The sequence below is a fragment of the Akebia trifoliata genome, chromosome 2 (assembly GCF_017979445.1).
Source record: "Akebia trifoliata isolate Shusen 1 chromosome 2, ASM1797944v1, whole genome shotgun sequence".
Taxonomy (NCBI): domain Eukaryota; kingdom Viridiplantae; phylum Streptophyta; class Magnoliopsida; order Ranunculales; family Lardizabalaceae; genus Akebia; species Akebia trifoliata.
Window position 1 is genome coordinate 12024893 of NC_141376.1, and position 25202 is coordinate 12050094.

Below are 25202 nucleotides of genomic sequence, written 5' to 3' on the forward strand. Positions count from 1 at the left end.
AAAGTCATGATTACATCATTTAGTGTAGTTTTGTAGTATTTCTTTCGTAAGTGTAATTTTATTTTTATTTGAATATTTTAAGGATCATAATTTTTAGTATTGCATTCAAATATCATAACTTTTATAATACCGTACGAATTTGATTTTTTTTTTTCTTCGAACAATTTACATAAAAAATAATGTAGTCTATACGAGGTTGACGTGGAAAGGACACAGAACCATATATCTTTTTCTTTCAGATATACAAGGAAAACGATCAACGGTTTTGTACCCTTACCACGTCAGACGAGTACAGACCGAGTGAAAATTTTCGAGTCAGGAAATCATTAGCAAAAATAATATTAAGAATTGGAGACAAAAATAATAAGAAGAGAGCCCCTAATCAAGGAGGCCTTGAGAAGGAATACTGCATAGACTTAAGATAATTTTATTTTTACATAACAATTGAAATTTTGGCTCATGACTTCTGTTGTAATGTTTTCTTTATAAAATCCATTAGCCTAGTGAGCAAGATATCCTAATTATCTAGTTAATGAACAAAATGTCTATAGGAGCTGTTTTCAACCAAATGGCCCTACAGTTTTTAAAAGCACTTCTAAAACCCAAAAAAACACTTCCTTGAACACTATCACCAACACTGGAAGCAACCACAATTTGATTTAAAGTAACTGATTCCACAAAAGCACTTATTTTGAAAGTAGAGACGTCCCAAACGAACCATCAAAAGCCCCTTGACTCGTCGGTCTAGACATATGTTACCCAATTCATTGCTACTAATATATCTGAACCACAAACTGGTACGAAGCGAACCAGTCCATGGTATGATTCGTACTAGGTTCGTACTCAAGCGAACCACAAATCCACCAAATTTTGATTGGGTTCGGCGAACCAAATCATTTTTTAATTAGTTAGGTGAACCAAACCAATTTATTATATTTTTTCAGTGCTCACATTTATAATTTGGATTATTCTACTTCTATTTAACTTGGAATTATTTAACATTGTACTTATAACTTGGATACTGAATACTTATTTAACTTGTATACTTGTCAAAAACAAAAACATGTATACTTAAATTATTTATTTGCACAAGCAAACAAAGCCAACAAACCGATCTAAAGAAACCAAAGCGAATCAAGAAACAAATTCTCTACCTACCACCCCTACGAACCAGATTCATTCTAGAGTGGCGAACCATGAACCACTAACCCAAATTCAAATCGAGAGGACGAACCAGTTAACATAGGTCTAGACTACTTTTTTTTGGTTTATCGTGGGTCCTCCCTTCGGATGAGACATATCCCATGGTCACACGCACCGCCCCCTCGGAAAGTCTTATGCACAACTAGTTGAATTGAGAAGTTGATAGTCAACTGGACCCTAGAGGGCAGCCCCAAGGAATTCATAGCTTTTGTGGGGTTTCGAACACTTGACCACCCTTCCTACGGAGCTTATCAAGGTTCGGCTTGCCACTAGGCCAACCCCTTGGGGTTGTAGGTCTAGAATACATGCTTACACGTTTTTGAGGGAGTCCCAAATGCCAACAAGACCAAAAAGACACTGAAATAATAAATAAATAAACATGAGTTGGAAAAGATCAGACTGCCCACAAAAGATCACCATCACTGCTTATGAATCAAGATGTGCATTTGAAGTAGTAAGATGTAATTAGAACACATTCCCCAAAGAAACAAAATTACATTATTCTTACAATTTTATTTTCATCATGAAATAGATTACAAGAATTAGTCTATATTACTTCTGCATCTTTAGAGTGACTCTTCCATTGCTAACAAAGTGCTCCCCAAAGTACATCAATCTCTAACAAAAGAAAAACTTTTGATTATAGACCCAATTAAGAGAGATTTGATAAAATCACCTTTAAAAAAGAAAGATAAATAAAAATAGAAATTAACCCAGAAGAACTACATACTCGTTACAGACACCTGGATTCCACGGTGATTAATGGGAAAGCTTAGACCTAAGGGCCTCGAACTCGATGCCCAGCCTTTCTTCATTAGTCAACCAAGAAGACAGGCACAGATCAAACAAGTCCTTGGCACATCTCAAGCTCGAACATCCCTTAAGGTTCCTGATCTTACAAAATCTCACAAGTCTCACTTGATTCAAATCCGATGGATCCTCTGCAAAACTTAGTAGTATGTCCTTGGTAGCATCACACCAAATAGATCGGGCCATCTTAAGGAACTCATGAATGGCCAACACTGGAAGATCCACACTACCTAAATCAGACTCATCGTGACCTCCTCTACCATGATAATCTGATCCTCCAAGCTTCACAAGATCATAAGCATCGGCCAAGTCACTGAACACTGTTGATCAAACAAGAGAAAGAAATAAATGAATTTTCAGTGAAACATAAATTATAGATGATTATGACAAAAAACAATCAGGGATATATAATGCTCATTCTTTGTGAAGGAAATAAGAAACTTCCCATGTTATTTTACTAGCATGTGAGCATCATAAAGCATGGGTAAGTTTCTTTTCATCGCATTGGCAATGGATGTAGTGTTTCTGAGGGAAATAAGAGTAATATTTTGGATGATATAGTTGTGAAAAAAACAAAATGGCAAAGAGGACAAAAAAGCACAAAAAAACACAAGGATTTACATGGTTTGGCGATGTGAATACGTCACGGATCAGAACAAGAACAATCACTATTTTCTTTCAAGTTTTACAGCCCAGAGATCTCTATTTATAAGACCGGGCATTGCTAAAATGCATCTTATCTCCCAGAAAATAGAAAACCCTTCAGAAAATATTACAAAATTGCCTTGTTCATAACCCTAAAAAATTTGGGCCGGGGGCGCTGCCCCCTGCAACTCAGCATATACATGATACCTGCCAATTTTCCATCACTTCTGTAGACCTCCATCCCATGAAGTCCTGCATCTTTCAACCTCTTAATAATTGGAATTGGGTTCTTCAATGCCCATGGATGAGCTAAAGCTGCCACACCCCCTGTCCGGCTTATCAGTCGCACTGCTTCCTCTGACAGCAGCTCATTACCCCTATATATGTACAGAAAGAAAGAAAAAAACAGTAATTTACATGTTAATGAAATCCGCATCGGGCTGCCAATCCTTCTTTAATGTTATTTCTTAAAAAAAATAATGAAGGGGGGGGGGGGCCTTTAGTGGATTCAGGGAAAAGCGTGCGATGGGCTCAGGATTATTACATAGAGTAAGCAGGTCCACCATCATATAGATATCGATTAAAAGCTTGCTTCAGGTTCTCTACATGGCCTGCTTCAACCAAAGCACGAGCCACATGTAACCTCCCCGGAGCCACTCCATTACCAGCGATCTTGATTACATGCTCCCATTTAAGAGGAATTTTCAGATTGTTCAGCTTCAAGACCATGTTCTTTGCACGAAGGTAACGCCCCTCTCTTATATTAGCCAAGCAAGTCTCAAGTTCCTCAAGCCTCGTAGGCCCACAACAGCCATAATATGCAAGGATATGAACTGGTTCCTTGGTTCCAGACTCTTCTCTGCTAATCATCCAGATTCCAAATAGCAATGTTACAAAGTTGGTCACAGAATTTCAAATATTGAGGGGAAAAGCCCACATTTCATAATTACATCCACATATAACAGTTTGTAAGAACTTGGAACAACCATACTATAGTTAAGATAGAAAAATAATGACCTTGGAGAGAATAATGTACTAATCTCAACACCTGGGATTATCCTGATGCCAAATTTGTGAGCAGCTTCTAGGGCTTCAGGGATGCCAGACATGGTATCATGATCAGTCAAAGCAAGTACTTTCACCTGTTCTGAACACATTGTGTTTATTAAATTACTATTTATTGCATTGTAAGACAACCAAGTTTTGCATGGTTCCAATGAAAAATTAACGTAGGAACTTTATCAAAATTAAGGTCGGAGATAATTTTATATGACAAGGATAACTGTGTAATGATTGTACAAAACATAGAGAAAAAAGGAACACATCACATCTATAAGACATATGCATGTAAGGTGTAGACTTTTTTCAATGTCTCTTTGAACAAGCAAAATATGAGAGAAGAGTATTCCCTTGGTGCCTCAAGGCAGCTTTTGAGCACCCATAAGGAGAGCTCAAGGAAAGCACCTCTGACGCCTTTAAAAACATTGCAACGCGCCAGAAATAATTTAAAAGTTTGCAAGTTGAATAGAGACATCATATCTCCTATATGTCTGGAGAAAGAAAAATGACTATCATCAAGAAGGAAGAACAACTAGTGATGGCGATCGGGTGTTGTCAAAATCTCTTTGAATGAGTACAAGGGAAAGGGGCCTTTTCTTGATGCCTCAAGGCAGCTTCTGAGCACCCCCCAAGGAACATTCAAGGAAAGCACCTCTGACGCTTTAAAAAAAATTGCATCTGCCACAAATAATTTAAAAGTTTGCAAGTTCAACATAAACATCATGACTCCCATACGTCTGGAGAAAGAAAAATGACCATCTTCAAGAAGGAAGAACAGCTAGTGACAGCGATCTGGTGTTTTCAAAGTAAGTGCTGTGTTTGTCCCCTTGTAAAGGAGAAATTTTCTAATGGTGGTGAGGTTTTTGTAATGAAGAAGAAAGAAAAAAAAACAACATTCCCACATAAAATGTCCCCCCTTCCACCTTGTTACACCTACCACAACTCTCTCTCTCTCTCTCTCTCTCTCTCTCTCTCTCTCTCTCTCTCTCTCACACACACACACAAACACATACACACACATTTTCATGGAATAGAGAAAGAAATAACCTTTCTTCATGTGAGGCAAAGGCAATCAGGTAAATTCCAACTGCTTAGACATGCCAGAAATTAAAAATACTTGCTCGTTTCAAGCATATCATTTCCCCAAAAATGTACCTATTCTCCAACTGGGTCATCTTATATGGCCTTTGGAGAATACCAACTCAACTCTTGCCGTCTCGTTGATACCCTTCGGCAAAACAGTCTTACAAATGTTCAATTTAGTTGTGGTTCCCTTATCATTGGGTCTCCTCGCATGCTATATATGCCTACAAATTTTATTTTATTTTATTTTTCTATTGGGTAAACTAAATAAAGTTCTTTATTTATAAACAGGAACACATCTATTGGTGCATTGGCTAAATGGTAGAGAAGATCTTTTTCTATTATATCAACTAAGCTAGCAATATGCCAAGCACCCACTGATTTTCATAAAGAACAACAAACATGTTAAGAGAAATCTGTTGGTTTGTATTTGTATGTGCTTCCTGGCATTTCATTCCATTATTTCACATAAAAGGGGTGCAGGGTATATTTTTGGTGTTTTTAATGGGGCCATGATGGCTACATAGTAGCAGTTTTGTGAATTTGACTACAGAGTCGTGATATCCCTTCCCTCCTACATCTCACTCATCTTATTTTTGTACACTTTCCTAGTTCAAAACATACCTTCATTTCAGATCAATAAACCCATAGACATGGAAACTCGTAATGTGAGTGTATCATTAACAAACATATAAATTGAATGAAAAAACCAATAATAATTCAAAATATTCAAGAATAATAATTTATGCTTGGAGTAATTCCATCTACGGGGATAATCTACAAGAAAATTTATGTTTGAAGCCTATGAACATCAAAATACATAACTCAAAAACAGTAACCAACACAACGAAGGTGAAAACTGTGGAAATTCACTAAACGAAAAGGCAACCTTACCATGTGAAAATCCAACCTCAACAATCCAACTACAAACCTGAATAAAAAACTTTTGATTCTAAAGCACTAGATGAAAAGAACAAAAACGAAAGAAAATGAAAAGCAGTGGTGACAAGTAATTCAGAAGGACATGGATACTTTTATCCATCTACGAGGATGATCAATAAGAATATTTGGTTTTAAATGACAGCTCAAAAACGAACACAATTGATACGGTCCCATAAAGCCATTTTTGGGACCGTAATTACACAAGGATTATCGACACCTAATTACTATTTGTCCCAAATAAACATAAATTGTATTAATTTGCCAAATTATTGAAACTAATAGATTTTCTTACTATTGCAAGTAAAAATGACAAAATTCGGAGGCAAATATTTTTGTAACAATTTTTGTTACAATGCTCAAGCCAAGAGGGAGCATCCAACCAATGCTCAAAGCCAAATGTTGCCACGTCACCGTGCCGCCACACCCTTGTGTGGCGCCGCTGTAATCTCAAGGAGTTGTGCCTCGAGATTTGTGTTGAAGGTTCTAGACTCATTGGCCGTTGTAATGATGGACCATTCTTGAATCGAATATCGTAAAAAGTTGACCCGAAGACCCGAATAGAAAATCTATAAATTGAGGATTGTCCCAAAGGAAGGGGTCCCCTCTTGTCCCTCTTTTTCTTCCTAATTTCTCTACATTTTTCTGATTTTTCTGTAAGAAAGAATTCTTGTAGAAGTGAGAGCTCAAAAGTGTTTTCTTTCATCTTTAATTTCTCTTTGTAACTCCATTGTAAGATCAGCAACTTGGGAATCAAATTGCAACATATTATCTCATCATCTTTTTTGCCATGTTTTCTTTATTTTACCATTGTTGTAATTTGTTCCTCACAATGATCGGCTAGACTCTCCATAAACAATTCTTTTATAATTGTTTTAATTGTATTTGTGAGATGTTTATTAAGTTCGGATTCGGATTATCCGATTTATATCGATTGTCCTCATTTTGATGATTCATGTTTAGATAAGATCAAGCTTAATTACGTTTAGTGACAACTTGAGATATAAATATGATAATACCATCTTGATTCACTAATCACCTACTATTGGATTCATCTATAGACTTAATCGTATTACCTTCCGATCCACGAACAATGGTTTGTTGCGTAGATTAAGATTGAATTAGGATTGTTTAGACTACCAAGATGACTTGCGAAGGTTGAATTGATCTCTCTAGCTTTTATCTTGCCTTAATCTCTACTCTTATTTCAATTTTATTTCATTTCTTAGATGTAATTCTTCTAATCTGTTTTGGTTTCAATTCGAAAGAAAAGTTGAATCACAATTGTCCATGTGAAACGAATCTTACTTACCAAAGTTTCTTTTATCATTTGTTCAATTTTATATCTGCAATCACCAACTACAATTCATCGAACAAATGAAAATGTAAGATTGAACAAATATTGAGATAAAACTTTGGTGAGTAAGATTCGTTCCACAGGGACAATCGTGATTCAACTTTTCTTTCGAATTGAAACAAAAACAGATTTTGAAAACAAATTAGAAGAATTGCACCTAAGAAGTAAATTGAAATTAAAGCAAGAAATGAATTTAAAACAGTGTAAAAGAAATTAGAAAGATCAAATCCACTTTTACAAGCCAAATTAACAAGCTAAACTACTCTAATTCAATCTCAATCCACACAACAAACCATTGTTTGTGGATTGGAGGATCATTCAATTAATGCTCTTGGATGAATCCGAAAATGTGTGTGAATTGTGAATCAAGGTAGTATTATCAGATTTCTATCTCAAGTTGTCACTAAGTATGATTAAGTTTGATCTTATCTAAGCATGAATCATCAAAATAAGGACAATCAATACAAATCAGATAATCTGAACTTAATAAACTTCTCACAAGTACAATTAACACAATTATAAAATAATTGTTTAAACAAAAGCAAGATAGACTCACTCCGGCATCATCGATCTCTCTATGGAGAGTCTAACCGATCATTGTGAGGAACAAATTACAGCAATAGTAAAATAAAGAAAACATAGTAGGGAAGAGGATGAGATAATATGTTGTAATTTGATTCCCAACTTGATGATCTTACAATGAAATTACAAAGAGAAATTAAAGAAAAAAGATGAAAGAAAACACTCTTGAGCTCTCACTTCTACAAGAATTCTCTCTCTCAAAGAAAAACCAGAAAAATGTAGATAAATTAGGAAGAAGAAGGACAAGAGGGGACCCCTTCCTTTGAGACAACCCCTCAATTTATAGATTTTCTATTCGGGTCTTCGAGTCAACTTTTTGCGATGTTCAATTCGAGAAGGGTCTACCGTTACAACGGCCAAAGAGTCTGGAACCTTTAGCACCAATATCGAGACACAACTCCTCGAGATTACCGCGACGCAACACAAGGGTGCGGCGGTGCAGTGACATGGCAGTATTTGACTTTGAGCTTTGGTTGGATGCTCCCTCTTGGCTTGAGCATTGTAACAACAATAAAAAATGTCAGCTACCTTATAACACCACTTTGACAGTGCATTCTTGGTGCCCATGAACTGCCTCTTGATGATCTCAAGAAGCTCCTAAGTTGTACTGGTAACCTCAATACCCTCTCACAGAGACTCACTGATGGAAACTCGAATAATCACCATAGTCATACAATTGGCATTTTTCCACTTGGCATAGTAAGCTTTCAAAGATTCCTCAAACTTTGTAGCTGGAACCTCGAAGACATTATCAAAAAATTATAGTCCAGATATCCTAATGTGATACCAATATTCCACCAATGGGAATTGTTAGTCTCATTAAGTGGCTTTATTCCTACCAATTGCCTCTGAACTGAACAATTGTTCATAGTTGTTGACAAGGAACACCTGACTTATATCACAATCCATGCCACATTTATGGATGGAATGATCAGGATGCCTTAATGTGTGCTAAATGAATCACCATGTGGGAACAAACAAGTTGCATTATCTAATCTCACCTTTTCACATAGATTTTGACATATTATTTCTCAGAAGTCATAATAACACTGATATAATGTTGATAAATGCATAAATTACTAATATTTACCCCCAATTTATGATGATTAATTAATATTAATTTAGTTAATTGGACTTAATTAGTTGAATTTTTGTTTGTGCAGGTGTGGAAGGTTCAAGGTAGAAAAGAATGACCAGAGATGGACTTCTAGTGTAGAAAAGTTGCAAAAGGATGTAGTAGTTACGGGAAAAAAAAATGAATGGCCAAAGAAGAAAAAAAAAAATCTCTCTCTCTCTCTTACGTACTAAGCAAATCCTCATCCCCTTCTATTTTGTCTTTTTTCTAAAAAAAATCCCTACATCTCTCTCAAATCTTTTTATTTTTATTCTATTCTCAATTTCCTCCACATGTCAACTTCTCTCACCCTTCATATCTCTCTTATTTTATTTTTTATTTATTTCTATTTTATCCATTCTACTAATTTTCTATTTATTCTATAATCACCTCTCATTCTTCTTCTGCTTCAACCTATATTCCCCTTTAGTTTTTTCTCTAATTTTCTTTTAATTTATTTTACTTAATAATCTTGATAGATTTTTCTATGAAGATTGTTAGCTAAAATCCTAACTAGGCTTACGAGTGAACTTGAAAATCAGCAAGATTATTGTTCAAGAATGATATGTATTATCATATTTTTTTATTAATCTAAAGGTGAGTTATTTATTTTGATTAAATTTCACATCTATAAATTCTTTTTGAATTTTTGTTGATAATCATCACATTGAGTGCTTGGAAATTTTCCTTGATTCATTGTAAATGAATGCTACACTGATTGCTTAAAGAATACTTGTGACACGTGAATATATTACACGACAACTTTATATTTTTTTCAAAATACTTTACCAAATAAATTTCTTGACTTAATTGATATATCATCCGGTTAAAGAGAATCTTTATTTGAAACTAACCGAAAAAAAGTTTATCAAAAATAAAATTATAGATTTTTGAATGGGTCTCTGATGCTTTAGCACTTTTTAATTTTTGTTTCAAATTCGTTTTAGTTTTACTCCATATGAAAGTGTGGGAAGCTCTTTTTTTATAGTTTAGGTCAAATCTTTTTTCCCCAAACAAGTTTTCTTCTCACTTTTTACACACTCCCCATCAACGATGCCACATTTTAGTAGTAGCAACTATTTTCTTTACCTTGAAGGAGAAAGCCAAGCCATGGCTACACTCCTTAAGACCTAGAATTATCGAGACCTGATAAGTGATGACCATGGAAGTTCTTAATAGTTTTTCCCTACTCAACACCCTAAGGAGGAACACAATGAACTTCCCCCAAAAGAAGAATGAGACTTTTCCAGTGTTGAGAGAGGTTTAAAGAACTTCTACTTGCTTGCCCACATCATGGCTATGAGACATGGAAGGTTGTCAGTTTCTTTAATGATGGCTAGTTCTCCAATATGTGCCAATTCGTAGAAATGATATGCAATAAAGAGTTTACAAATAAAGCTCCTAAAGAGGCCTGGTATTTATTTGGATCACTTAGCCAAGAATTCCCAAATTTGGAATGCCACTAACAAGATTGCCCGAGCTAAACTTGTGTCCAGTTTAGAGGGAAGCATGTACCCTCTCAAGGAAAAAATGATGTGAATGCAAAAGTTGCTAATTTAACATGAAAATTGAAGACCATAGAATTTCAAAACGTAAATGAAATAAAGATTACTGAAAATGTGGAAAGTGCTTGTAGAATTTGCGAAAGTGATGTACACTTAACTAAGCATTGTCCAACAATCCCAGCATTTCAAGAAGTGTTGCATGACCGAGCAAATTTCATGAATGCTTATAAAAGACCTTTTAGCTCACCGTATCTTGAAACGTATAATTTTAATTGACAGAATCACCCAAATTTTAGTTGGCGGAATGGACCTAATGCGAGTGTGAATAATAATCTTCAAGGGGCTTCTACTAGTACACATTATGTGCCACCACATAAGAAGACCCTTGAAGAGACATTACAAGCATTCATGAAAGGGAAAACTCAAATAAATCAAATACTATGCAAACTCTTCAATAGCTCCAAACTCCGGTTACTAGAATTGAATTATGCCTCAATGTTAGAAGAGAAAGGGACATTTCCGGCCCAATCTCAACCTAACCTAGAGGGTCAATACAAGGCTACTGAACCAAGTTCATCTAATTCTCAAGTTGAGCATGCTAAGTCTATCACCATTCTTAGACGTGGATAAGTGATAAATAAAGAAATTCCAAAGAAGGTTGACAACCTTAAGGAATCTTTAGATACTAGTGATGCTCAACAAAAAGATGAAGAAGTGGAGCATGGTCATAAGGTTGTTGCCCCATTTCCCTAATGGTTACTTTTGTCAAAACAAGTAGGCCAACAATCAAGATATTTTCCAACAACTTAAAATCAATATTCCCCTATTGGATGCAATAAAACACATATCGTCATATGCCAATTTTTGAAAGGAACTTTGTATTGTTAAGCGAAAACTTAATGTACAAAAGAAAGCCTTTTTGATAGAACAAGTGTTATCATCAAGCACAACACTCCGCCCAAGTACAAGGTTGCCCAACTATTTCTTGTATAATGGGGATATTCCGGATTAAGCAAGCTAGACTTGATTCAGAGGCAAGTGTAAATCTACTACCCTACTCGGTATACGAAGAATAAAAATCCACTAACTTCCCTCTACAACTTCTTGATCGATCTGTTAGGATATCGAAAGGGATAGTTGAGGATGTGCTAGTCAAAGTCGATAAATTGTACTCTCTAGTAGATTTTATCGTCTTGGATACTCAAGTAAGAACTCAAATACTTGTTACCCTTGGTCACCCATTTCTTGCAACATCCAATGCTTTAATAAATTGCAGATTGCGAAAATGGGGTGATAAAATCTTTTTTTTTTTTTTTGGCACTAAGACGATAGCATTAAATATTTTTTTGCAAACCATCAAAGGATGATGATGAAGTCCACAAGCTGAACATTGAAACATGTGGAAGACGAGTTCTTTCAATCATCTTTTTCTAATTCTTTAGAAACGTGTTTGGCTTACTTCTATAACACTACTGATGAAACTATTCTTGAAGTGGTCAATATCTTACTGGATTCTACTCCAATACTTGACACAAATAGATTACTATCTCATTTTGAAGAGTTACCTTCAACTAATATTGAATCTCTCCCATTTAGTATCAAAACTAGACTTAAAAGCTCTACCATTGGAACTTAGGTATGCTCATTTCCACACTTTCATATGGAGCAAAAATGAAATAAATTTGAAACAAAAATTAAAAAGTATCAAGACATCGGAGATCCATTCTAAAATCTACAATTTTATTTTTAATCAACTTTTTCTCAGTTACCTCTAACAGGATGATACAACAATTAAACTAAGAAATTTATTTGTTTTAGTATTTTGAAAAGAATAATCTAAAGTTGCCACATGTAAAACATTCATAAATCACTAGGATTATCTAAACCATCAATTTAACATTCATATACAATGAATTATGAAAAAATTTCAAGTATTCAAGGTGATGGTCATAAACAAAAATTCAAAAAGAATTTATAGATATAGAATTTAACTAATATAAACAATTCACCTTTAGATCAATCTAAAATATGAAAATTATACATCATTGTTGAGCAAAATAAAATTGTTGATCTTCAAGCTTCACCATTAGCCCTAGTTAAGATTTAACTAACAATCATCATAAAATCCATCAAGATTGTTGAGTAAAACAATCTAAAAAAATAAACTAAAAGGAAATTAGTGAAAAAATTATACAGGAATATAGATTGAAGAAGAAGAATAAAAATTGATTAGAGAACAAATAAAAAATTGGGAGAATGGATAAAATAAAAACAAATAAAAAAAAATAGAATGAGATATATGAAATGTGAAAGAAATTAACATGTGCAGAAGATAAAGAAAGAAATATAAATAAAAAGATATAGGAGAGATGTAGGGAATCTGTTTTTAGAAAAAGACAAAATAGAAGGGGAGGAGGATTTGCTTAATATATATTAGAGAGAGACTTATCTCCTTTTTGTAAATCTTTTTTTATTTCTTCTTTGGCCCTTCCTTTTATTTTTTCCATAATTACTCTTCCATCATTTTGCAACTTTTCTTCACCAAAAGTCCATCTCTAGCCATTCTTTTTGCACCTTGAACCTTCCACACTTGAAAAAATAAAATTTCAACTAATTAATCCTAATTAACCAAATTAATATTAATTAATCACAGTAAATTTGAGGTATTAGTAATTTAAGCATTTATCAAGTGTGTATAGACTTAAGTCACTTATGTTCTAGTTTGACTTAGACATTACCATTACCTTTTTGCAAAAAGGTTATCCTTATCTCCTTAGAACACTCATGACTATTCTATTTACTAAATTCACGTAAAACAACCAAATTACCTTTTTGCAGAATGTGGAAGTTTCACGTAAATTAGTCACTCATGACCTTAATGGGATTTTAAATTCCAAGATTCAAGGAAAAAACACAACCTCCATAGGTCAACCACCTTTTGGAAGACCGCGAGTCTACTTCGATAATGTCTCCTCAAAAGGCCATTTTACCGTGCCTTCCTAAGCCCCATAGGTTAGACCTAACATCCGATTAGGGTTGGTCACATGTCTAGGTTCTAATTCTTAAGTTGTTAAGTGTAATCATTTACACTCGATCAATCCTAGATTTAATGATGACAATTCCTTGGTTATGGATGGTAAAGAATATAACTGTGCACCCCTAACCCAAATTCTCAAAAACAATACTTAGATTTTATGCACACATAAAACCTAAACATGTGTCTTTAATTCCTGTAAAAATTTCAACAACTTATTGTATCCAAGTAGATTTAAATTATGATTCAAATGATGGGTTTCATAATTTTCTTCAATTCAACTACTCATGGGCCTTAATCGGGCTTGAAACTTGAAAACAGTCCATACGAGCAAGTAGACAAACAACTAGTCAGAAGTCTTTGACCCAATCAAATCCCAGACAAACGGGTAAATTCCTCTGCATGCATCCAATGATGAGTCAAAACTTGATCAAACAACACCCTTTGGTTCTGATTTGGGCGCAAAAACCCACTTAATAGAGTGGAATTAAGAAGTACATGTGTTCTTCAACCAATGTTGCCAAAAAAAGATTATTGTTGCACACACAAACAGTCCATTAATTCAGTGTTATCAAGGTGTGCGCCTCAGTGTGCTTGAGGCGCAGCAACAACGCCTTAACATAGGTAAGGCAGAGGGACGTGCACGCCTGAGTTGTGCCACAGGTAAAGGGCAATGTAACTTTTTATGAACATATACATATGTATTTTCTTTCTACCTTTTTTTTTTTTTCTTTTTTCTTTACAAATTTTACAATTTACTGCATATTGATTAGGGTTATGTGTTACCCGATGATCAGTGATGCCTTGAGGCTTTTGAAACTTATGTTTTGTTTATCATACTCTTGGTATAAAGATATTGAATGGGATTTTGTGATTGTATCTTAAACTTTTAACTTTTAAATTTCAATTTAATTTATGGTTCGTAGTTCCTTATTTTTATGATAATTTATTCATACTTGATTTTATTATTAGTTTTTTACTTGTTTATTGTTGTTTAGCCTAACCTATTTATAGAGATTGAAATACTAAATACTTGTATATAAATATAAATTTTATATTTGTTGTAATTGTAGAATATTTATAAATTTTATAAATTAGCCTAACCTACTTTCACTATTTAATATTTTATTTATATGATCTCTTTAATTTTATTGTGCCTTACTGCACTCAGGTGCATGCCTTGCCTTGCACCTCGGGCACAAGGAGGACTTTGTGCCTTTCACCCTTAACTATGATTAATTAATAAGATTCGTATAAAAATATTTTTTTTGTAACCAAACAGTACTTCTAAGAATACAAGTTAAAATATTCAAAACAAGTGATTCTTTATGGCATTCCAAACATGTCCCAAACAAGAGCATGCATATTATTTAACTAAACCTAAATAGACAACTGAGTTAACTCATGACTCTGTTATGTCACCGAGTTGACTTGGTTTAACCAAAGTCGGGTCAGATCTAAATCCGGCCCAAACAGGCCAACTGAGTTGAATAACGGATCAGATTATGAGTTGGATCAAGCAGGTCGAGTTTGACCCGATTTGGTTCATCTTACGTAGATTGGCTGAAAACTCGAGTAAACAATTAATTTACATGGTCAAATTCAACCGACTTAAGTTTTTAAAGAATAAGTGCAGGACTTAAAATAAAATGGGTTACAAACCCACAAACCTTCTAAGTTTAATGGATTTTGGCCCAAGGCCCAACCGACTTAATTCCCTTTAAGCAACAATTTCAAACCTTTTAGGAAACCATTATTTGTTGGACCACAAATAAAATATTATTTAAAATTTGACATATGGTTTAAGAAAAACTCTTTTGTAAATAAAATTTTCAAAAAAAATATTCAAAGTAAAAAAATAATATCTAAAATCAAATTGATAGGAACAAAGACATCAATGTTGGAAATTTTATTCTTAAAAAATAGTATTTCTTAAAATCGTGGGTTAAATACTTTAATAAAATTTCTTTCTATCGTCCAATGCAAATCGTGTTTCCTAAAAGGATTGAGAGATTGCTTAAAGGAAATAAAAAGGTAAAATTGGAAGAGTGACTTAACAATCCAATCAACCTTCCAATTCATGGGTAGTGTGATTTCCCACATAAAGAGTGGTATTACTTTTATTAGGTCTTATTCTAATTCGATGATTGGTAGAATTAGGGGACTAATTTATCTATAAAAGTGGAAGTCATCTCCTCCCTAACACAATCAATTAACTCTTAAGAGAGAACTATCCCATCAGTTATAATCGTCCCAAGGGTGAAGGTAGTGCACCACTTAAGATTTTGGATAAATTGATTGAATGTTAGAAAGCTCAATATTTATGTTTATGGGGTTAAAAAGCCAATAATGGATATCAAAGAGAGGTTAGAATTCTCGCATTCAACCGGTTTTGAGTTTTAGGCCCTGCTTGGTATCATGGAAAAACTCGGTAAAATATCGAAAAAGGAAAACTTGAAGCAAGTTTCCGACTTGTGTGTGCTTGGTTGCACTTTTTAGTTGTGGGCCCCACTAAAATTGGTTGTAAAACCAGGTAAAAGATCTAAAAATTGACGTAAACAATTTCCTCTCAAAAATCACTGAAAAACTTTACCTACTCTCACACAAGATTTAGGCTCCATCTCTCCCCTCTCACGCAAGTTTTAGTTCCTCCTCTCTCTCTCTCTCTCTCTCTCTCTCTCTCTCTCTCTCTCTCTCTCTCTCTCTCTCTCTCTCTCTCTCTCTCTCTCTCTCTCTCTCTCTCTCTCTCTCTCTCTCTCTCTCTATGTGTGTGTGTGTGCAAAAATGGTGAAGATGAATCTACTATATGAATCAATCGATCGCAAGGTTGGACTAAACCCATCTCTATGAACCCTATAACGGCAAGATTATTTGGAGGTCATCAACTTTAAAAATGAGTTCCCTATGAACTAGCCTATCTCTTTGTCATGTTTTTTTTTAACAATTTTGATCATTCTTTATTTCTTTAATCTTATTTTTTTCAAAAATAAATGTGGGATATGCCAATTGTAATATTTTCTTGTGTGATTGTTCCATAGCTTTTGTCTTGTGTGGTTGTTCCAAAGTTTTTCAAAAAAAAGTGTACTAGGGGATAATTGTCAAATTTATGTTGTGTGATTGTAGTTCAGATTTAATATTTTTCTTTTATCAGGTATCCTTTACTCATTTCTTTTCTTAAATTTTTTTTTTAATATTTACAGATATGTCTGAATCCATCATATTTTACTTCTATGTCAAATTCTTATTTAGGTATGTAGGCCGTATAAAATTTTAACAGTAAAAAATAAATAACTATAACTAGAACAATAACATTCATATCTAACAAACAAATTAGTGTTATAAAAATTTTCAACAAATCCATATGATCATTCTTCGCACTAATTTAATACTTCCATGTTATATGAATTTGAAGCAGATTTAGATGCCTTCATGCCTAAATCAGAGGTATAATAATTACCTCTTTGGTTTTCATCCAGCCATTTGTTTATATTTTGTCATTTTTCTTCCTTTAATTTGATGATAGTATGTGGTCTAAGTAATTGTATTCTGAGAGATGTAGGTCATTGCAGGATTTAAATTGTAGATGGACAACTTAGATGAGGAGGTATGAACGCAATAAAATATTGTTGCGGTGGTAGCAACGACAACTGCAGTAGCTTCAACTATTATTGCTATCAAACAATTGCTAGATCTTTTTTTTTTTTATCGATTATCAAACAATTGCTAGATATACCTAGAGAACCACATATTAATAGATAAGAAGATAGAAAAATATAAATGGATTTGATATTGCATAACAAATACAAATGTTGAGCTAACCTACAAATGGGTAATGAGTCATTCCAACAACTGTGTGCTTTGATTAGAGCTTAAGGTATCATGAGTGACACCAAAAACTGTAAGGTAGAGGAGATGATGATGAGGTTTTACGCTTGATCAATTGGAATGTACATCCTAGGGTGTTGGAGGCTCAATTCTACCGGTCTTGAGAGACAATTAGTCGTCAATTCAATCAAACTTTGAATTGTGTACTTAAACTGTACAAATTTCTTGTGGAAGATCATGCAAACGCATTGTACGAAGATGAGAACCCAATAGAATTAGCAGTGACTCGCAATATGCGTCATACTTCAAGGTAAAAAAATTTAGGACATTTGTATAATCTTATCAAATTAAGAATATTCTTATACATATTTCAATTTTTTTAAGGATTGTATGGGGACATTAGATGGAACACGTATTGTTGCTCCATTCCAAAAGAAAATCAAGATAGATTTCGGGGTAGGAAGGGTGAGACAACACAAAATGTGTTGGCGGCATGCTCGTTCAACTTGAAATTTACATACATCCTTGCTAGGTGGGAAGGATCTGCACACAATCAAGGGTGTTAGATGATTCTCGTGTGCGCAGAGAATCATTCACATTTTCTTCTAGTTAGTTTGAATATTTCAATAAAAATTAGTAACTTTTAACTTTACACACTGAAACTTAAAAGTTGAAAATGACTTGACGTAAATTCTTGTAGGAAAATATTATCTCGTTGATGAGGGCTATACCAACGAACCAGGATTTTCGTATTGTAACACACGTTATCACATTAGTGAGTATAGAGGACGCACCCCAGAAAATTATAAACAATTGTTCAACAAAAGACATGCACAACTTAAAAACGCAATTGAAAGAGCATTCGGAGTTGTTAAAAAGAGGTGGTCGCTGCTATCTTCACAATCTTATTACCCATTACGAACGCAAGTGAAGATAGCAATTGCTTGTCTCATACTTAACAATCACATAATGGGGTCGAACCTAATGATCAACTTCTATTAGAAGTAGATGAAGAGATTCAAAACTCGGCTAACAATGCAGCAGTCGAGTCAAGTACACAGATTTATAGTCAATCATTTCAGAGAGCAGAGCAAAACAGATGGGGTCAATTTAGAGACAATATGGCCAAGAAAATGTTTGATGATTATAGGGTTAATCGTAGTATTTCTTAGATACATTTTGAACAATTGGGCATGTAATATTAACCTATTTTGGATCTTTTTTAGTTGGAAACTTCCTATTTTTTGGATATTTTATATTTGATGTTATCGTTGTAATAGGAACACTATTCTATGCATCTTGCTTTATTATCTTTCATTTTGTTTAAATTTTAGATGTGTTTAATAGAATAGACTCCGTTTATAATTTTTTTTGTACTCGGAATACTATTTTATGCATCTTACTTTATTCTCTTCATTTCTTTTAATTTTTTTGATGTATTTAATAGGATGGAATCTGTTGATAGCAAAAAGGTTGAGGAAAGGTCAAAAGGTCAATTAAAATGGAACATGTCCATGGACACTGTTCTAATTGACCTACTTTATGATGAAGCTAGAAAAGGGAAGAGTAAGGTCCATATTGGGATAACAGTGTCTGGCCCCCAACTGTTTATGTTCTTTCACAGAGATTTAAGCTATGTTTAACCAAAAAACACAATAGAAAATCAACTAAGGACCATAAAGACAGATTATAGGAATTTTGTTGAACTGAAAGAGAAAAGCAGTTTCAGGTGGGATTCGGTTAGGAATGTCGTCACTGCATCCAATGCTTGTTGGGATGATTTATTGCAATCCAAGGTTAGTATTAAGAGATTTTATATATGTTAGTAAGATTATTAATCAAATAATTATATGAATCAATTTGTGCTTTGTACGTGATATTCCAGAATGGAGAGAAAAAGTTCAAACAATTCCAAGAGCGTGGGGAGGTAGGACTTCGATAACACTTCCTTTATCATGGGCAATCATCAAGCAAGTAGAGGTTCAACCAGTGGTATGACAGAGTATAAAGATATAGATAAAGATGATGGAATTAATGAATTGCCTAATGTTAATGTATCACGTGAGGATCTGGACTTGAATGATATTGAAGAAGGCGTCAACATGTCCACTAGTTGTGGAAACTAAAGAGCTCCCTCTTCCACACAAAAGAGGAAGCATGGAAAAAATGCAAAGAACATTTAAGAAAGGAGATCGTCGTCGATCTAACTATACACCTCAAGGAGATTAGGGAGACAGTTGATCCTCTTACCATTAGTTCAGACGCAGTTGGCAGGGATGGAACCACTGAATGAGACAAATTATTCTCAAAAACGAATGAATATTAATATCACATTGGGCTATCTAGGTTATGATTTTGTCATCCAAGATGATGTGCCTGAGGTTCCAATTGTGGAGTCCGAGGAATCTGTGAAAGCTTACTATGCTAAGTGGGAAAAAGTCAATCGTGGCAATTACGATCATTTGAACTTCCATTGGTGAGTCTTTGCAAGAGGGTATTGAGGTTACCAGTAAGGCAAAGGAGCTTCTCGAGACCGTCAAGAGGCAATTTGTGGGCAACAAGAAGGCATTGCAGTATAATTATGTGGCGCAGTTGATGGCTTTGAAGTATGATGGAAATGGTAGCATACAAAAACATCTCTTAAAGATGTCGAAGTTGGTAATCAATCTTCGAGAGAACGAGATTTCTTTTGAAGAAGGCCTTCTAATGTACATGGCAATTCTCTCACTGCCAAAATCCTTCGACATCTTTAAGATTAACTACAACACTCAAGCAACTATGGGATCTACATCAGCTTAATATATTATGTGTGACTGAGGACGGGCGTCTAAGGGGCTCTAGGAAAGAGTCAGCATATTTCGAGATCCATCCTAGTGGGAAGAAGACCGTCAAGAAAAAAGGTTTCAATAAAGGTAACAAGAAAGGAAATAACAATAGGATTAAAGAAAAATATGAGATCTGATAGCGCTAATTGCTAATTTTACAAGAAAAAGGGCTACATAAAGAAAGACAGTTTCAAGTATAAGGATGCCTCAAGAAGAACAAATAAGGTATGGGTCTAGTATGTTTTGAGTCAAATATCAGTGATGTTCCAACAAATTATAGGTGGATTGACTAAGGTGCCTTTGTGCACATTACTCATTCCTTGCAGGGGTTCAATAGTAGGAGAAACCCTAGACCTAAGGATAGGTTGTTCATAGGGAATATTGAGGCGATGAAGGTTGAGGTGGTTGGTACCTATCATCTTGTTTTGAACACGAGTTAAATTTGATGGGCTTGGTTATGATTTTGTTTTTAGAGACTACTTTATCAGTTTATTATCACTCAGATGTTATGGATGTGGTTTATCATTAGATGGTTTATATTAGACATGTTTGGATAATTCTTTTACATCTTCCTTGTTGAGTGTATCTTCAAATTCATTCAGGTCTTAGTGTACTCATTCGGAAGAGAGTTACTCAATGTTGTGGCACTAGAGATTGGGTCATGTTTCCAAAAAGAAGGTTAGAGCAATTGATCAGGGAAGGGAATTTGGGTCCACTAGACTTTCAAATTTCTTTGCTTGTGTTGACTACATAAGAGGCGAAATGCCAAACCAGCTGAAGCTAGAGGACCACAGGGTTGTTGGATTTTATTCAAACGAAAATTTGTGGTCCGTTCTCAACACCTTCTCATGGTGGGCAGCAGTATTTTTATCAATCTTATTAATGACTTCTCTAAATATGCCTATGTCTTCCTGATCCAGTGCAAATTAGAATCTCTCGATGTTTTTAAGCTTATCAAGCTGAGGTCAAGAAGCAATTGGATAGGAAGATCAAGGTAGTTCGATTAGACAGGGGAAGAGAGTATTATGATAAGATGGATAATGAATGAGTAAATCCTGACAAGTTTGTGGAATACTTAAGGGAATAGGGCATAGTGGCCCAATACACCAGAGTAGAATGGTGTTGCTAAATGAAGGAATCACAATTACCAGAATGCGATTTGCAGCTTGATGAGTTATTTTGACTCGTTAGGATTGTTTTGGGTTGAAGCATTGAAGTTTTCAGTAAATGTCCTTAATTGGATGCCTTGTAAGCTTCTTTTTTTTATAAGTTAAAATTTTATTAGAGAAGAAAGAAAAAAGGGTCAAGGTGACCCCAGAATTACAAAAACATATCAAAAGAGGCAACTAAAGACAACCACCCTAATTAAAAATCTCCAAATTACAAATGAACTCCCATCCAACTACAAAATCCTTGAAGAAACACCCCTTAAAATCTTTAAACATCTTCCCCATATGAACAGCAACCCCAAAACAGAAAATATGAGATCATGAGGTTGTAGTTCCTTTCCTTGAAATTCTGGTTATTTCTCTCCTTCCAATGTCCCCAACAAATGGCAATGGGAAGAAAGCTCCACGGAATCCTTTTCAAAGCCCGTATAGGGAAGCCCCAAAATAGTCAAAACTCAAACTCCATAGTAGAGCTTGGCAAGCAACTAACCATCCCAAAAAGATCGAGGAAATGGGACCAAACTTGTACTGTGATGGCATGGCATAAAAGGAAATGATCTATTGTCTCTTTATTCCTCATACACAAACCGCAACAGCTAGGAGAATGAAAACCTTTTCTTTTTTTTTGTAATTGGACTATAGTGATTAGTATTCCCAAGACCACATGAACACAAAAACTTGGGAGGGAACCTTGGCTCCCCAAATGACTGAAGCTGGAAAAGAAGCGGTCATGTTAGGCAAACCAGCCACATACATAGACCTCACTGTAAAGCCCCTATTTCTTGCACCATCCCTGTAACCATGTCAACTGCCTCTAGGAACCACTTGATACACCTCATTTCTCAATCATTCAAACAACGTCTGGAGTTGAAATCCCATGACCTCTCCATACCTTGTAAAGCTTCACCTGAAACACCTTTTAAGATCTAGACTGGAAGAAACACGAAACTTAGGCATACCACGTTTAGGGATGTCCTGCTGAGGTAAAGTTGTATAATCCAGATTTAAAAAAGATGGATAGTAGGACCTTTTCATTTTACTTTATCGGGTTCCTAGAAAGGTCCTTGGGATTCAGATTCCATTGTCCTTCTAAGCCTTTGGAGATCGTCAAGATGAACCATACTAAGTTCTTTGAAGAAGACCAGGGCAATGGAAGCACGAAGCACAAGAAGGTTGATTTCCATTAGCAAAGTGGAAGTGTTCCAATTTTCTCTCTTCTAGAGTTCAGACCAGTTACTCTAGTTGAGCCTCCCAAAGCTGAGGAAGAGGAGGTTACACTTCATGTCCCTACTCTTCAATTGCCCATTGCACCAATGGTAGAGCCCATTTCTATTAGGATATCTACTAGAGACTAGAGATCAGCAATACTTGACGATTACGAGGTATACCTACAGGAGGATGAGTTGAAAGATCTTGAGATGTATGATTCTTTGACCTATGAAGAAGCCATGGAAAATAATCAATCTCAATATCAGTAGGAGGCCATGAAAGAGGAATTGCAATCTATGGAAAAGAATTAGAGTCTAGGATCTTGCGGGTGTTCTAGAAGACCGCAAGATGATTGAGTGCAAGTAAATTTTCAAGATAAACAAAAGGCAAAATTGAGAGGCTCTAAGAAAGACTAGTGGCTAAGGGTTTCAAACAGAAACGAGGTGTGGACTTTTCAAATACTTCCTCTCAAATCTCATCAAATGACTCTCTGAGAATCATCTTAGCCATTGTGGCTCACTATGACTTGGAGTTGCATCAGATGGATGTGAAGAGACTTTCCTTGACGATGATCTTGAAGAAGAGATATATATTGAGGGCTGCAACTCAAGTAGGTTGGGCATTGACCTACACCCAACCCAACTTGACAAACAAAAACCTGTGCACACACCCAACCCGACCTCGGGCATGAAATTTTCAACCCAAGTCGGGTTGGCTCATTCCTCATCAATGTTTTCAAAGGTGTTTGAGGCGTACGGCTCAAGGCTGAGGCAAAAATGTAGCAAAGGCTTTTCTTTAAGGGGCTACCTCGGCCTTCTCTTCTTGTATTTTGTTCCTCTCCTTACTTCAATATATTTTATACTTATAAAAAAAATGTAACGGAGGCGTGGTTGATGTGTGCATTGAATGAGGCATGGATGAGGCATACATTCTTTTGTTGAGGCGTAAGCCTCAACTTTAAATTGTAATTTTTTTTATTTTTTATTTTTTTAAGTTTCTATTTATGCGTTATAATACATGCAGTGTTTCTATTCTACTAAACCAATTACTACAATCGTATAAGTCTAAATTTTCTTTCTTTCTTTCTATTTTGATGTCTTTCTACTCTAATTTGATTTCCTGTGGGGCAATTACTCCATTGCCATAAAATAGAGTTCCAAAGGTTACATATCACAACACACCAAGTCCAACAAATCAGTTTGAAGAACTTCAAAGTTTTTATTAGGAGAGAGAGAGAGAGGAAAGGACGGGGATGGAGGAATATCAACTTTTGAAGCCTGAAATAGAACCAGCCACCAGGTCCGCTTTCTTCTTCTTCACGTCAGTAAGCTCTTGTCTTATTTAATTACTTTTCAGCAAAGGAGAAAATATTTTACACCCCCCCCCCCCAGCTTATTTTTTTAGTACCACCAGAATAAGCAATAGTTTTCAAAACTAGGAGTTGCCACTCGACCTTAAAATAAAGTTCTCAATCCTTAAGTATTTTCCAAAACCAAATGATTGATGGAAATTTTATTCTTCAAAGTTAATATTTCTTAAAATCGTGGGTTAAATACTAGTAAAATAAAATTTCTTTTTATGGTCCGATGCAAATCATATTTCCTAAAAGGATTGAGAGATTGCTTAAAGGAAAATAAAGGGTAAAATTAGAAGAATCATTTAACAATCCAAACGGCCTTCCAATTCATGGGTAGTGTGGTCTCCCAAAATAGAGAGTGATATATTTCCATTAGATCTCTTTCTAATTAAATGATAGGCAGAATTAAGAGACCGATTTGTAAATAAAAGAGGAAGTTTTCCCCTCCCTAGCACGATCAATTGACTCTTAGAAAGAATTATCCCATCATTTATAATCGTCCTAAGGATGAGGGTAGTGCACCACGATTCTTCTTTCTAACCATTGTTGCAGGTTGAAGAACCATTAAGGCTTGGAATCATCGCGTTCGAGATCAAGAGCACTGAGGATTCATTATTATTATCTACTCTATTCAATCATTTACGGGTACATGTTTCAATCTCATATATTAATGTTCAAGATTTTGGATAAATTGGTTGAATGTTGAAAGCTCAAGATCTATGTTTTTTGGGGTTTAAAACCCAACAATCAACTCAAATAAAAATCTTATAAACAAAGTAACAAAAGCCAACTGTTACTTAGATTTATTAGATTTTTATTTAAAAAAACATCAATCAACCCAAAGAACAATATCAAACAGAGAGAAAAAGAGAACAAAAGAAAAAAAAAAACACTAAAACAGCAAAATGAAGAGAACCAATCTCAGATACTAAACAACTAATAAAAAAGAAAACAGAATTACCATGAAAAAAACCAAACCCATCTCAGATATTCATTCAACAACAATAATAAGAAAGAAAAAAAAAATCTAACGACCCTAATGTAGGAAACTTACCCCATGTCTATGAGCTCTCTCAACAAGGGAGGTAGGTGACAAGAACCCATCACTGCAAATCGAATGAGAATGCAACTCGAACACCACCTTTTCAGAAAATTTAAAATTACTTCTCTTCTGCACCCCAAAATCATCGACAGAAGAAGAAGCAGAACCTGAAGAGGGATCGAGAGAGAAAACCCACTCATGGACTGCCTTCGCAGCCAAACTCTGCTCCACACTCATCTTCCTCCTAATACTTCTACTCTTCTTCTTCCTCTTAGCTTTGTTCGTGTTCTTCGAATCCCCTCCATTACCCATCACTGCGTCTTTGGTGTTCGATGGGGACAAAAAAGAGCTTTTTTAGGGTATCAAACACAGATCACGGATGAACTTCTTACTCCTCGTAAATCAGACTCAGATTTCTGATTCTCTCCATTTCTATTTCTCATT

The 25202-nt window shown here is 35.0% G+C and overlaps 1 protein-coding gene across 2 annotated transcripts; it reads right to left on the reverse strand.

Annotated features, from left to right (window-relative positions):
* Positions 1-1603: 1603 nt before the first annotated feature.
* LOC147409586 (uncharacterized) lies at positions 1604-25202 on the reverse strand. Of its 2 annotated transcripts, XM_086430424.1 has the most exons (6): positions 24771-25202; positions 3676-3800; positions 3203-3517; positions 2866-3035; positions 1934-2333; positions 1604-1821 (listed from the first exon to the last, which is right to left on the reverse strand). In XM_086430424.1, exons 1-5 carry the CDS (start codon positions 25068-25070, stop codon positions 1963-1965), a joined length of 1281 nt encoding a protein of 426 aa, XP_086286550.1. In that variant the 5' UTR covers positions 25071-25202; the 3' UTR covers positions 1604-1821; positions 1934-1962. The 2 variants fall into 2 exon arrangements, with proteins under 2 accessions (XP_086286550.1, XP_086286544.1); XM_086430418.1 differs by having other exon boundaries at positions 1604-2333.